The sequence below is a fragment of the Chiloscyllium plagiosum genome, chromosome 7 (assembly GCF_004010195.1).
Source record: "Chiloscyllium plagiosum isolate BGI_BamShark_2017 chromosome 7, ASM401019v2, whole genome shotgun sequence".
Classification (NCBI taxonomy): Eukaryota; Metazoa; Chordata; class Chondrichthyes; order Orectolobiformes; family Hemiscylliidae; genus Chiloscyllium; species Chiloscyllium plagiosum.
The window spans coordinates 46,328,425-46,344,939 of record NC_057716.1 but is presented as its reverse complement, the minus strand read 5'-3'; the positions used below and the strand labels follow the sequence as shown (position 1 = coordinate 46,344,939).

General features: G+C 36.6%; 1 protein-coding gene across 6 annotated transcripts in view; it reads right to left on the bottom strand.

Annotated features, from left to right (window-relative positions):
- chn1 (chimerin 1) overlaps window positions 1-16,515 on the bottom strand; it is a 226,427-nt gene that overhangs the window by 96,854 nt on the left and 113,058 nt on the right. For all 6 annotated transcript variants that reach the window (XM_043693571.1, XM_043693573.1, XM_043693576.1 and 3 more), the window contains one exon: window positions 8,986-9,274. In XM_043693571.1, the coding sequence (XP_043549506.1) occupies window positions 8,986-9,274 (289 nt within the window). The remainder of the gene's footprint in view (window positions 1-8,985; window positions 9,275-16,515) is intronic.

Below are 16,515 nucleotides of genomic sequence, written 5' to 3'. Positions count from 1 at the left end.
GAATGAGCTTCCAGAGAAAGTGGTGGATGTAAGTATGGTCAGCATGGAGAAGTTGGACTGAAGGGTCTGTTTCTGTACTGTATGCCTCTATGACTTTAACATGGTGCAGTGTGACATGCACTTAAGTGGCAAGACTACTACTGAGATTTTAACTCCACACCAGCCCACTTCTACCTTAAATTTAGCCCTCATATTTGCAATGTCATCATCGGATCAACTAGAAATACAATGAAAATTCTGCATATAGCTTTTACTTTTAAGTGTCCCATTCCCTGTAACACTATCATCATTTGGTAACAACTCTATTGATAAAAATGCAGCAAGTTATCTGACTCATTTGAGCAATGCTATAGAGACACAGCTAACAATTAGACAAATCATATTTTAATCCCATTTTTAATTATGAACATTTAAAACTAACTTATCTGAGGAAAAGTATCAAGATGATGTCAAAGCTAATAGAGGAAGTTCCATTTTAGATTACAAAGTCACATAGTGGCCAGATTATAGAGTCACAAATATGAGGTTTCCATGGGCAAAATGCATTGTAACTACAGGAATGAGAATTTATAATGTTAAGAAGTTGACACAAAAGAGTGTACAAATGTCTAATAATTGACAATAATTATACAGAGATTAGGACAGGTATCTAAGCACTTTTTGTTTTTTAGTACAATAAACATAGAGGAGCTTCTATTGATGATTATGAAAACACCATTTTACCAAACTGAAGTAACCTGAACAGGATGGAGATAATATTCTAACTGTTCCTTCAATTGTTTTTACAATACACAGAGTGGATTTTACAAACAAATTCTTGTTAATTTACTCCTTACTTCTGAAGAAAAGTGTTGTGACAGATCAACACAAGTGTTGGTCATATGCTTGCTGAATAAGAACTTTTACATTGAAGCATATGACATAATTACAGTACACTTTCATCAAGTCAAAATTCATTGCTGTCTACACATTTCAATTTCCTGATAATATTGTTGAAACAACTTTTACTAGTTCTAGTACTTCCACTTAAAATGTTAACACTACGGTACTAAAAGATATCTTATGTTTATTTTTAGCAAATTAGAAGTGATATCAACTAATAAGTATACATTTCATAAAGTTGCAAACTGATTTGATAGCTTAAGTTGTTCAGTTTAAAAAAATTAGTCACCAGTGACCTTGACTTAAGTACATTAGTTTCATAAATTCTACTGACTCTTTGCAATTTATTAAAACATACTGCTTTCAGAATTCAGCACACCTAACATTGTGAACATCAGTCACTGCAAAGAAAAGTTTCTACAAAAAATCATCGCTGAAGGTTGGGGTCATCAAAAAAAGCTGGCTACTTTTAACACATTATTTTACAATTTTATATAAATTAGATTCTTGATAACTAGCTTTGAATAGGTCAGTCAACTATGGCTACCAAACAAAGTTTTGATTTTATAAGATCAAAAGAATAGGCTGACAGAGTTGCCAGAAATAGCAGTAAATCTGAGGATTGGGAGATCTTTAGAGGATAGCAAGGAGAAACAACAAACTGATAAGGGAGACTAGAATCAGAATGCAATCTAGCAAAAAACCAAAATGGACTGTAAGAACTTCCATAGGTATGTAGAAAATGTGGGTTTATGACAGGCAGAGTCAGGAGAATTTACAATGGGAATAAAGAAATGAGCAAAGCTAAATGATTACATTGTGCCTGTTTTCACTGAGGAAGATACAAGTAATCTTGCAGACTTAGAGATCCAAGTGGGAGAATAAGCAGTTGAAGGAAATTTATGTTAGTAAGATGATTATATTAGAGAAATTAATGGGGCAAAACTTGATCAATTCCAGAATCTAATATTCTACATCCTAGAGTGTTGAACTTGGCAGCTGTGGATATAGTCGATGCATTAGTGAATATCTTCTAAAATTCTAGAGATTCTGAAATTGTTCCTGTGAATTGGAAGTTAGTAAATATCACTCCACTATTTAAGAACAGCGAGAGAAAATGGGGCACTACAAGCCTGTTAGCCTTACACTGGGAAAACGTTACAATTTACTGGTAAATATGGTAAATAGATAAAAACAGAATTTGCTGGCGAAACTCTTAATCAAGTCACTGGTCTCAAAACGTTAACTCTGCTTGCTGCCAGACCTGCTGAGGTTTGCCAGTAACCTTTGTTTTTGTTTCAGATCTCCAGCAACCACAGTTTTGTTTCATTTTAGTGATATATAGACACATAGATATTAATTATACTTGAAATTGTGAATGTTACAAACAAAATTGATAAAAGAAAAAGAATGATAAACATAGTATCCTTTGTTTCTCAGAACAGTTTTAATAAAGTTCCCCATAGGTGGCTGTTCTAAGAAAGCTGATAGGGCTGAATGGCTCATTCTGTTTTTACATCACAAGGTCTTAAGTCTTAACTTTGCCCAGTCTCCCCATAACCCTTCATTATCTGCGACACGGAAATCTATTTATAGCTTAAAATATATTCCACAATGGAGCATCCATAATCTTTGAGTTTGAAAATTCCAAACATTCACAACTCTGAATGAAAAATGTCTCCTCATATCATTCTAAACGGTAGGCCTTTTATCCTGAAACTATATCCCAATGGATATCTATACCACAGATCTCCCAGACTTTCCAAACAGGGACTATAATCCCTCAGAATCCACGTGTTAGCCCATTCAGAATCTTTCACTTCTCTGATTCTTCCCAACTCCAGACATGTGCGCTCAATTCACTCATCTTTTATAGGACAACCATCTCACTCCAGCACCAATCTAGTAAACTTCTGCTATAACCTCCAATGCAAGTACTGTAAATTCTCCCTTTAATAGAGACCAGAATAGAGCACTCAGTACTCCAGATGTGGTTTAGCAAAAGCCTTGTACAACCAATCCCATTACAGTAAAGGACAACATACCACTTACCTTCCTTATTGTTTGGTGCACCTGCATGCTAACTTTGTGTGTTCACTATATGAAGCAGCAAGATCTTCTGAACATCAACATTTACAAGCTCCATGCCTTTGAAAAATATTATACTTTTCTATTCTTACTATCAGGGTGAACACTCATATTTGTACACATCATTTTCCATCTGTCATTTTGCTGATCACTCTCTTAACTTGTCGGTTTGTCTTTCCAGCCTCTATGTTCTCTTCGCAGCTTATAATCCCAAGTAGTTTAAGGTATTGCCAACTAATTTATACATTACTCTGTATCTCTATCTAAATTTTATATATAATTGAGATCCCTGCACTGATTCTTGTGGTATCCAACTAATAACAGCCTGATAAAATGACATTTGCTGCCTGTCCATTAACCAGTGCTCCATCCATGTTCTATATGATCCTGGTAGTTTTGCCTAATCCAGAACTTGATGGCTAAAGCATGAGTTAATAAAGTGATCAATGGATGGGTTATTAGCTTATAAATCTTTCCTTGTCAATGGACAAGTAGTAAGAGTGGGAGAGATCCCTGGTCAGCTTTGTGATCGAAACTTTGAGCTTCTATCATTGCTCGCCAAAACTTCAAAATACAATATACATACAGAAGTACAGGTTACCACTGTAACCAGAAACTGTTACTCTTGGAAACAGTTTTGAGAACCTGAATATCCCGATTTGAACTGTCTGACAAAAGAGCTGATGATCACAAGAAGAATTCTTCTACACACTGGTTACAGGATGGACTGTATGGTCTAAGTGTGGTGGAGAAAGGTTAGATCATATATTTATCTCATTCAATGTTTTAGAGTCAATGCTTTCTGAAGAGGAGACAGGCATTAATTGGCAGAAATAAGTGGAAGAAAATGAAATACATAAAAAAGGTATGCCACTTTCACAATACTTTTCACAAAGCTATGTATTCTGCACAGAGCAAATAAAATTCCAATCAGTAAGTTAAATATCAATGTAACTTTCCATTTAATATCAATATACAGGTCTGATCCAAGTCTACTTTGTCCTTACTAGTTTTATACACAAGCTTAAATGCTTTAATTATATTTACTGTTGTACTGTTGATGCTTTACTTCCTTTCTTGTGTATTACTCAAACATCAATGACGTGTTGATAAACTTCCCATAATTCTTTACAAATACTGAACATCACAGACAGTCAAATAACACAAACTGCCCTCCAAACATACAGGAATTTTTTTGCTATCTTCCTCGTGCAAATTTCTAGGTTGTCGACAAAAATCACACGTACACGTATGAAAACAAAGCGTCTTTGTTGCCAATATTGTCAAAGGATATATTCCTTATTCTCTTTGTTGCATTATTTAACAGACCCTTGAGATAAATGGTTGATTGCAAAAAAATGAAAATAGATCATAATGCTGTCAGTGTCTAAAATCTACACTATCATAATTGACATATATTTTAATGGTTTTTTTTGGCTGCAACCTCAAAGTGATTTCTTACATTTATTGGGGAAAAAAACTGAATGGTAGCAAGTTACTCTTTCAGGTACCTTAACCTCAAGAAACACAAGTTGTTTAAGTGTAGTTTATTTAAAATGTAGAATCTGTTCCTAATACCAGTCAATTTTAATTAAAATTTTGAAAATTCCAAATCAATGTTCTAGCAAGCATTAATTGCTTTGCAAACAGTTCCTTATAAACTGACTGGCTACTAACTGAAAGGACATTCACAGTTATCATTCTTCTTAACAATTCAAAACACATTGTATCTTTACTGACATACGAAACCATTTGAGGCAAACCATTTGGCAATTATCAATTTTAACTTCTATAGATTTCAGGCACTTCCATGGCTTATCAGTTGGCACTCTAGACTTTGGACCAGCGATTGCAGTTTAAATTTTTATGGAGACTCAATTTGTCACAGGGATCAGTGCTGGGACTGCAATTATTTACAATATACATTAATGACTTGGAGGAAGGAAGCAAATGTACAGTTGTCAAATTTGCAGACAACACTAAAATAGGTGGAAGGGCAGATTGAAGAGGATACAAACAATTTGGAGAGATATTGATATATTAAGTAATTGGGCAAAAAGTCAGCAAATGGAGTATAACATGGGAAAATGTGAAATTGTTCATTTTGGAAAGGAGAACAAAAGAACAGTTTTATTTAAATGGAGCAAAACTGTAGAAAGCTGCAACACAAAGGGATTTGGGAGTACTTGCTCATGAAACACAGAAAGCCAGCATACAGGTTAATCAGAAAGACTAATGGAATGCTGGCTCTTATTTCAAGGGAGTTGGAATATAAGAGTAGGGATGTCTTACTGCAACTATATATAAAGGTGCTGGTGAGACCATATCTGGAATACTTGAGCAGTTTTGGTCCCCTTATTTAAGAAAATATATTATTTTATTGGAGGCAGTTCATAGAAGGTTCAATAGGATGATCCCTAGTATGGAGGGGATTGTCTATAAGCAAATGTTAAACTGGTTGGGAATCTATTCACTGGAGTTTAGAAGAATGAGTGGTGATCTCATTGAACATATCCAATTCTTAAGGGGCTTGACAAGGTAAATGAGAGGATGTTTCCTCTTATGGGAGAGTCCATAACCAGAGGGCATAGTCTCAGAATAAAAGAAAGCCAATTTGAGGCTAGATAAGGAGGAATTTCTTCTGGGGGTTTAGTGTCTCTGGAACTCATTGTCACAAAAAGAGCAGTGAAGCTGAAATAGATAAATTCTTGATCAGTCAGGGAATCAGGATTATGGGAAAATGCAGCAAAGTCAAAATGAGGAATATCAGGTCAGCCATGATACTATTGAATGGCGAAGCAGGCTTGAGGGGCCAATTGGCCTACTTTTGTTCCTATTTCTTATAATCTTAGGTCATTTGCAGGAAGAATTTCTTGAATGGCCTATATAAACACTCAGATGGAAATGAGTAACGAGAGGACAGTTACTGGCTGAAATGCAAGTAGTGAGAAGATGATGAGTGAAGCAAAGAGGGGTTAAAAGTTAGATAGGGGTAAGAAATGCAGGTTCATGTGACAGCAGGTGTGACTGAAGAAGCTAAGTCAGTTTACTACTTAAATATGATTCCATTCTTTTCTCTCAAATTTGGGAATATAACAATTGCTAAATGAAAAAGGATGCAAGGTACGCCTATAATGCCTTCTACTTTCCTGGGAGGAGTGTGATACAACTACAGCTATTCATTATTCTGGTCAATGCTTTGTCAGACAGCTGATTTCCATCACATCTATGGAGGAGTCTATCAGGGATTAGCCTTCGTGTCATGCTACTAAGATCAAGATAGTTTGCTTCCCAACTCTTGTAAATGATAAAATTCAGACTATATACTCCAATTTCAAAATGTATATGCCATACATTGTAACAGACAAGCATTTTGTTGTACTGCCCTCTATTGGAAAGTTGTCATTATAAATAAAAATTGTTCTAAAATGGCTGACTGTGCAAGTCAATGTCACTGCAGTAAAAAATATAGAAAGATAATAAGGCCAAAAATGAAGTTCCTATAGGTCAGGCATAGAGCCTTTTTGTTGTACTGCAGACCTTTATAACTCTATGACTGTGATGTTAAGCTTCTTCAGTGCTGTGGTAAGCTGCATATGTCCAGGCAAACGGGAAGTACTCCAGTACTCCATCACATTCCTGATTTGTGCCGTGTACATGGTGGAGAGACTTTGAGAAATCAGCAAGTTAATTACTCACTGCGAGAGTCATAGTGTCTGACCTCCTCTTATAGCCACTGTATTTATATGGCTAGCCCAGTTCAATTTCTGGTCAATGGTCAACCCTAGGATATTGATTGTGGATTCAGTGGCAACGCTATTGAATAGATACAAGGAAAAGTTGGATAAATTAGGCTTATTTGCATTGAAGCAGAAACGATTAAGAGATAACCTTATTGAGATGTTCAAAAGTATGAAAAAGTTTAACCTGGGGTAAACAAGGATAATCTATTTTTACCAGTTGACATCTCAGTAACTAGATGTCACAACTTCAAGGTTGTTGGCAAAAGAGTTAGGAGTGTAATGAGAGACTTACGATTTGGAATGCAATGCCTGGGAGAGTGGAGGGGGCAGATATCATAGGAGGTTTCAAAAAAGAGCTCGATATAGTTTTGAAAGTGATGAATTTAGAAGAATGGGGTTGGGACTAGCTGGATAGCTCTTTCAGGAGCCAGTATAGGCATGACAGGCTGAATGGCCTCCTTCTGCACTGCAAAGTCCTATGACTCTATGAATGTCAAGGGGTGATGTTAGACTCTCTTTTGGTTCATCAAGGTTGTGCCAGTCGAAACCACCTAACTATTCCAATGCCATTTTACAACACTTAGTCCACAGGATTGTACACCTACACTTCTTTTTAAATGTAGGAATAGGAAGTAAAATGTGAGTACATAACTAAACAATATAGTTCATATATATATATATATATATGGTATAGTGCTCATTTTGTCTAAACAATAGACAATATGTGCAGGAGTAGGCCATTCTGCCCTTCGAGCCTGCACCGCCATTCAATATGATCATGACTTGTGTAGAATAAATTTGTTGTGTTAAAATAATGAAATCTAATGGAGTAGCTCTATTTGTTAAAATGAGCTCTATTTGTTAAAATAATATTAAAAGGTCCCTAACATATTGGTACACAATATGTAAAAATATATTTGATTTCTAGATGTCAACAAGCAAAATGTCAGCCACAGCAGTTATGCTTTGAAGTAATGATGAGCACCATTTCAGTATTTTTACAGACTTGGCAAAGATTACTAGACCCTCACCTTACATCTGGATTAAGAGCCTTTCATTTAGAAAACTGGCATTGCTGAAATTCCATTTAATGAAGCAGAATAAAGTAATTCTTCTTCCAAGGTAAGGAAATTGAAGGCCCTGGTGATATTTAATTCACTTCTGACAGGTCGTTGCTTTGTTGATTGAAGTAATTCAAGACTTTTCAAACCTTTTTGATTTCTTCTGGTTACTAAGAACTTTATACTTAGAATGAGCAGAAGAAATGCATGTAGTTTCTTTGCCCAGCTGTCTGGAAATCATTACACAATGATGCTGGCTAATGATAGAACCTCTGCATGTCCCTGGAGGATAATGTTGACTAAAACAGTAATGTCTGAAAATGAGAGACCAGTCCATATTCTACTGAGGCGAAACTGTGAAACAGAACTAAATTTATTTTGGAAGAGTCTGTCATTTTAAAATGACAGTTGCATATCCCACATCACTTCCCCGTTGGTATCAATATGAATATTGGTGTAAGGCAATAAGTAACCACATTATCTAGCAACATAAGCAATAACAAAAATAAGTAGGAATATTGAAATGTGTATAATACTCTTTACTTGCTTGTTGTTAAATTACTACTACAAATTGGATGGTTATCTATGATCATTTCCAGCTTGATGTCTACTCTGCTTGTGAGTATAATAAGGAGATGTAGAGCAACATGCACTAATCAAAAGAAGACTTGTCATCAGTAAAAGATACAAATTCCAGTGCTTAATTGGAGAAAAAGGTCCAAAACAACAATCAAAATTCCAATTTAAAATAAAATATCAATTTGTGCATTTAAGAGTATAACAAGCTTTTAAGGTTTGGATTATGTTTCCAAAATAATTTCATTTTGCTCTTCTGGTTTAAATAATTGATTTTAAATAATACTCCCACCTAAACTATAATATGTGCACTTTGCAGATCATGCCATTTTCCTTGGCCACAGCAAGCTCCAACTAGCTTACCTCTATCATCTTTGATGATTCCCTATTACAGGAATGTAGGTTCAATGTAATGAACTAAAATATTATATATTACCACAAAGTGCTCTAAAATTGGAATATATAGGCTGTTATACCTTTAGCTTGTCTACTACATTATCACTACTACATTAAACTTTGCTGTCTACATACCCAAATAAAATAGCTCTCAACAAGTCTTCCATTATCATGGAAAACAACCCACAGTATTAAAAAAAGGAGTGGGAGATGGAGAAGAAATATTTTTGAATCCTTACCCTCTCCTCTGGAGTGGCACTGTCTTCAGCACATTGGGGCTCTGCTTGTATGTCCCTCACAGCTGGAAGACATTTTGTGTTGGTAGGCTCTCGGTTTAAAGTTGTATAGCCTATGTGCTCATAGATTGGATTAATCGTCATCTTGGCAATGTATTCTGCAGCCTTAGTCTCAATGTATAATGTAATTAATCCGTCTGTTACCAGGTCATGGATCGATTCAAAACGTTTTTCTCCAACAAAGTGTTTCCCATCATAGTAAAGACGAAAATTTCTGGTCTGAGTTCCAAACCTGTATCAATTGAGAGCAGAAATTAGAACAAAGTGAATAAAGCACAATTTCTGTGTGTCCAAAACTTCAAGCTATCAAAGCATTCATTGTGCATTGTACCATAACAGCAATATAAAACTTGAGTACACAGATGGGAAGGGAATTTTAAGGAAAATGGAAGCTGATCACCAGACCACTGGCAACCCTTCGCAAACTACTGCTGCAATACATTTTTCTTTATCTTCTTCAAGCCTTTGATAACACTAACGTACGGCTGTGAAGAAATTCAAAAAAATACTGAGAATACAAGAGAATTTTAAGATTTATATAAATATATTCAGTTCCTGCTACAGATTTTGCCTTGTAAATTGTGAACTCCATGAACATATCAAACTGTTTAATACATTAGTTGGACTTAACTGTGGAATCATTTCAGAAGTAGCAGGATGTCTGGAATGTTATCCAGTCCTAAAGTCAACAATTACATTCACATAAAATTGCTGCCTGAAGCTAGAAAGCTCAGAAATCAGTTGCATTTCTGAGTTTGGTGCACAAAGTACCTATATGTTGCATTAGCTTCAAACAGTATTGCAAGCAAAACAGTGTTTGCAGTATGTAGCGAAGGAAATCTTGTTCACTGCATTTTGAAAATTCCATGCACAGGATAAATATTTTATATTTCCTTTATTTATTTATGAAAACAATATAATATTAGTGAAATGTAAAAAGCAGGGAATCTCAAACAACAATGTTATAAGGCAAATCAAATACGATAGTGACGACAGATTGGATGATGTGTTTCTGCTGTAACATACGGAAGCTGCTGGATACCAATATGATCCCAAACAAATATCTGTAGTAAATGTTTGTAGGTCAAGGAACTTGGGATCCAAGTTGAGGAGCTAGAGATGGAGCTGTAGACTTTGAGCCACATCAGGGAAGAGGAAAATTACCTGGACACTAATCCAAAAAAGTGGCCACACCCCTCAGGTTCCATCATCCCTCAGACCCAGGAGCTTTGGCCCCTGCCTCACAATAACTGTCCAACAGTTACAAGGTTCATGCAAGCTATGCAGATGAGTGTAGAGACTGCGGGGAATACAAGCAAACAGATTACAGAACTATTCAAGAAGGGACAGGAATTAGGAACAAAGCTGTGAGAGGGAACAGTTTAGATATAGATACTGCTTGTCCTCTTCAGGCATGAGCGAGAGGGTATGTTGCCTAGCCAATGCCAGGTTTTTGGATATCACCTCAGGGCTAAAATAGAACTTGGATAGGGAGAGGAAGGGCCAGTAATACTAATCCATATGGGTAGGACTAGATTTTAAACTGAGAAGAGCTAACTTAGAAAGCAGAATTTCCAAAGCTATAATCTCTGGATAACATATGAGCCACAGGCACAGGATTAAAGTCAAAAAGTTAAATGTGTGGCTCAAAGATTGGCGTAGGTGGAACTGATTTCAGTTTGTGCTACACTGACACTGGGGGTAGAAGAAAGCTACTGTGATAGGCTTCATATGAACCACACAGGCACCTGTATCCTGGCAAATTGAATAACTATGACTGTAGAGAGGGCTTTCAACTAATTAGAGAGGGGGAGTGGGAGAGTGAGGGCTGGGGTAGGTGGGAAGGTTTGGGAGAGGCGAAATGTAGGCTTAGAGAAGAGCTTTTGCCCGAAACATCGATTTTCCTGCTCCTCGGATGCTGCCTGATCTGCTGTGCTTTTCCAGCATCACTCTAATCTAGACTCTGATTTCCAGCATCTGCAGTCCTCACTTTTGCCTTAGAAGAGGACATGGCAGGTTGACACGGCAGCTATTTGGATAATTATATCCAGAATGGAACAGGATAGCACAGATCATACAAACATAGAAAAATACCAATAAATAAATAAAATAAAGAAGAGAAAAAAATAACAAAACAGCAAAATTAATGGCTCTATACTTAAATATGCATTGTATTTAGAACAAAATAAATGAATCAATGGTGCAATTACAGGCAAATGCGTACAATGTTATCCCATTACGCAGGCGTGGCTACAACAAAATCAAAGCTGGGAACTAAATATAGGAACATAGGAAAAGGAGGTCATTGTTTAGCCCCTTGAGTCTGTTCCACCATTCAAATGAGATCATGGTTGATCGTGGTCTAACTGTCTGTGGTCCAACCTATCTGTCTATTTTCGTATACCTATCTTTGGCCCATATCCCTTAATACATTTGCTTAACAAAAAGTTCTCAGATTTAAAATTAACAACTGATCCTGCATCCTCTGCTGTTTGAGAGAGTTTCAAACATCTACCACCCTTTGTGTGTAGAAATGCTCCCTAACATCTCCCCTGAACAGTCTGGCCCTAATTTTCAGACTATGCCATCTAGTTCTAGAATCCCCAACCAGTGGAAGTAGTTTATCCAGGTGTACAGCAGTATGTGAATTTGCAAAAGGCCATGTGGGATGGAAAGGGTAGTTTGACAGCATTATTAGGATGGAATAAATATTATAAATGTTCTTGGGTCGCAACACATAGAATCCAAGTGGGTGAAGTAAGAAACAAAAAGGGAAACAGAAGACCAGTAGGAGTAGTCCTTAGGTCCCCTAATAGTAGCTATATGGTGGGATGGAGAATAAATCAAGAAAAAATGAAAGCATGTAACAAAAGCTGTACATTAATCACAGGTGTCTTTAATCTTCACATTCTCAGATTTTCAAAAGAATTCTACCTACGAGGAAGAATTCAGAGTCTGTTTTAAACACAGTCTCCGACAACAATACGTAATGGAGCCAAACAGGGATCAGGCTACTTTCGATCTACAGATGTATAATGAGACAGATTTAATAAATGTCAGAGTAAAAGATCTCCTAAGAAACACTGACCAAAACACAATAGAATTTAGCAGTTTGAGAGGGAGGAACTTAGGTCAGAAATAACTATGCTAAACTTAAATAAGGGTAATGACATAAGATTGGGGGATAAGCTGCCTGGAGTGGATCAGAAAGAAATTTAGCAAAAAAGATGGCTGAGGAAGAATGGCAGATGTTTCAAGAAAATAGTTTATGATTTACAACAAAGATATATTCAAGTGAAGAATGAGGATTTTAGGAAAGGCAAATGCTAACCATAGTTAACCAGGGAAGTTAAGGAAAGCATCACATTAAAACAAAAAACATAAAATGTGGCAAAGATTAGTGGTAAGCCAGAGGATCAGGAAAGCTTTAAAAACTAGAAGATGGCCAGTAGCAAAACAAGTGAGAAAATATAATTTGAGGGTAAACTTGCGAATAATATCAAAGGTGAACATAGGCCCCTTACAGAATGAGGCTGGAGAAATAATAATGGGGATCTAGTCAATGGCAGGAGTTGAATAAATATTTTGCATCAGTCTTCATGTAGAAGATACTTCAGTATTCCAAAATTACTAAGTAACCAAAGAACAACATGACAAGAGGAAATAAATACAATGACTATCACGATAGAAAAAGGGCCAGAGAAATTAATGGGGCCACGTCCACTGGATATGATGGAATGCATACTCGGATATTAAATGAAGTAGGTGCAGAAATAATTAAAGCACAGGTAGTAATCATCCAAGAATTCTTAGATTCTGGAAAAGGTTCAGATGATTGAAAGACTGCCAATGTAACACCTTTATTTAAAAAGGAAAGGAGTCAAAAATCAGTTAACTACAGGCCAGTTAGCTTACTACTGGGAAAATGTTAGATCCTCTTATAAAGGACAAAATATTAGAAATACAAAACATGATCAAGCAGAATCAGCACGGCTTTACAAAGGTGAAATCATACCTGACAAATTTATTAGAATTCTTTGAGGAGATAACAAGAGGGTAGATAAATGGGAAGCAGTGGATATAATCTAGTTGGATTTTTAAAAGGTGTTTGATACAGAAACACACCTTAGGCTTACTTAATTAAATAACAGCCCAAGGTATTGGAGGTGATACAGTATCATGGTTAGAGGCATGGCTAACTAACACAAGATAGCGTTGGGATAGAAAGGTGGGGGGGGGGGTGCATTTTCAGAATTAACTAGTAGAGTGCCACAGGTATTGGTGCTGAGGTCGCAATTACTTACAATATATATTGTCTGCTCAGGGTAGAGACAGATTAAGTGAGTGAGCAAAAAAACTCCACACATTCTCCCTCATTCACACTTTCCTTCCATCAGTCACTCTCTCTTTTCTTCATTTTCTCATGGACCCATGGTTTAATAGCCCACTCCATCATCTGACTGTTGCCGCCAGGGGGAGCATTTCAGCATGGAAATGGGGAGCTCATCTTTCTCTGAGTCAGAGATCCTTTCCCCTGAACCCACTGGACAGTTATCCCATCCATTGCAATCTCTCCCACATCCAACTGACTCACCATCACCATTTTTCACATTTAGACAATAGGCAATAGACAATAGGTGCAGGAGTAGGCCATTCAGCCCTTCAAGCCCGCACCGCCATTCAATATGATCATGGCTGATCATTCCTAATCAGTATCCTGTTCCTGCCTTATCTCCATAACCCTTGATTCCACTATCTTTGAGAGCTCTATCCAACTCTTTTTTAAATGAATCCAGAGACTGGGCCTCCACCACCCTCTGGGGCACAGCCACCACTCTCTGGGTGAAGAAGTTTAGGCCTCAAACTAAGTGAAGTTACTCATGCTCACAAAATTGGCTGCTCAAGAGGTTTTTCTTTCCATTTGCCACTGGTAGGTTCATCAGTGAGCTTATCAGAGGTAAGTGTGGGAGAGAAACAGCTTCCAATTAGAGGAGCAGGGCCATCTTCCGTTTGTATTTCCCATACTTGGAATCCCAGAGGATAGCCAGACATGACCTTTAAACCACATTGTGGCCATCTGTTGAAAAAGCCTGTTTCAAAGTATCTAGTCTTGGCCATGTCACTGTTTGGGAAACTCAATTAAGTTACTTTTTCTTAGTATTGCACAACATCATAAAATCTTTGGTTCAGCTGAAGGATTTGCCAATGCACGTTGATCACCTGCTTGTTAATGCCCAAAGGACAGATTAGGTGCTTTCTAAATAATTTATGAGTGTTTTATAAAATAGTGACAGCAAAAGTCATATACATCTAATGTTTTGATCACCTAAACAAAACACTTTATTCTTATATAGTAGAACTACATTGTCATAAAACATAATGCTGCCTGAAGCTACTGCTATCTTTTATAATAACTCACCATGTGTCAAGACAAAATATCTGGTTGGACCTAGAAAGTACTAAAGATCAGAGGGATCCTAGTACACACATCTACAAACCCCTAAAAGTAGCAGGGTAGTGATAAGGTGCTTAAGATGATGTACAGGATATTTAGTGAGGCATATACGCGAGAGCAGAGATTTTATCCTCGAACTGTATAAAATGCTGCATAAGACTGCATGCAGTTCCGGTCACCACATTATAGGAAGAACATAATTGCAATGCAGTAGATGCAGAGGAGGTATGCCAGGATGCTGTGTGGCTTGAATGTCTGAGCTATGAAGAAAGGTTGGATAGGCTGAGATGGTCTTCCTTGGAGCAGTGTAAATTGGCTGGGGACCTGATAGATGTGTATAAGATTATAAGGGGCTAGATAGAGTGCATAGGAGAACACTTTTTAAATTTAATTACTGGGGGCATAGATTTAAGGTAACAGGTAGTAGCTAAAAAGAGTGTTGAGGAGAATTTATTTCTTCTAAAGGGTGGTGTTAATCTGGAGCTAACTGCCTAAATTATGATGTAAAGGAACCGTTGTTGAACTGGAGTGGACAAAGTTAAAAATCACACAACACCAGGTTATAGTCCAGGTTTAGACAAACTTTTGAAGTGCTGCTTCATCAATTGGTGAAGAAGTAGTGCTTTGAAAGCCAATGCCCCCAAATAAACCTGTTGAACTATAACCTGGTGTTGTGTGATTTTTAACTTTGACCTAAAACTATGTTTGAGTCACAAACTCTCACATTTATATTAATTTGCATTGCCGTAGTCTCCAGGGCTTTGGGTGAACAGCAGGAAATGGGATTAGAAAAGTCAGATCTTTATTGACTAGCACAAATATGATGGGTCAAAAGGCTTCCTTCTATGCTACAAATGACCGAGTCTCTGGGCTGATAATTTTGGATTGTTAACTTCCTCTTGATGATAAGCCAAAAACTGGAATAATAATTACCTCAGAGAGAATGTCTTTATTTATTATTTAATGTTGTATCAAGCAAGTTAAAGAAGCTACTTATAGTTTGTTTTAAAGACAGATCCAAAATGCAGGAGGAGGACATTAACATGCTTCTGGATTATAAATCTAAAAAGGAATAGATTGAATTTATAATTTTTATCCCATTTTGATTCTGATCTTAAATATTCTAATAAGAACAGAAAAGTTAAACTGCAAGTAAAGAATATTACATTCTACTTTAGGAACAGTTTTAACATTTTGAATAAAGTATATAATTGGACATCAACATACCATGTGCATTTCAGAAATATTGCTTTATGCAATTTCAAATTCAATCTGTTTAAAAGATATAGACACTATGTGCAACTGAAGTTGCTAACCAGCCACAAACAAGGGTACGGTTGCACCATTTTAGTGGAACATGTCTTATAGGTATTTTCTAACCACCTTGTCAAAGACGTTATTACATACTGCTGGAGCATGTGGCTTAGAAATAGGGGCCCTACCACTACCCCACAAGAGTCCCTAACTTGCCTTGTATAATTGCAAATATTTTTCTAGTCAGCATGTTCAGAGATATTATGATAGATTTCTGGAGCAGGTGGGAATTGAACCTGGGGCTTCTGGTAGGGGCAATACCACTGCACTACAAGAAGCCTCTAACCTGTCTTACACAATTGTACACAATACAGGTAAATGTAATTCACCTGTATATTTATAAGTTTACAAGCTTTCAGCAACCAAGATAGCATTCACAGAATTAGAGTAAACCACAATGCCTTTGGCCATACCATTTTCTCGAAATGCACAAGAATATTACATTGCTTATTTATAAGCCATAAGAAATGTTTTTATCTACTAAAAAGGAATGCAATTATCCACATCTGAATTTTCAATTAGCTAAATGTAGCTAGTGGTTGAGATAGTACAATAACATTATTTTAAACTGTGAAAGAAGTGTATCATGAAAGCACTAAACATCGTGATAACTAAATGCAATTGAAATGAAGACGGATGCAGGCAAGGCATAAATTGAGATGTTCAGCTTTGCATTATGACATTTAAATGACAAGACATTCTTC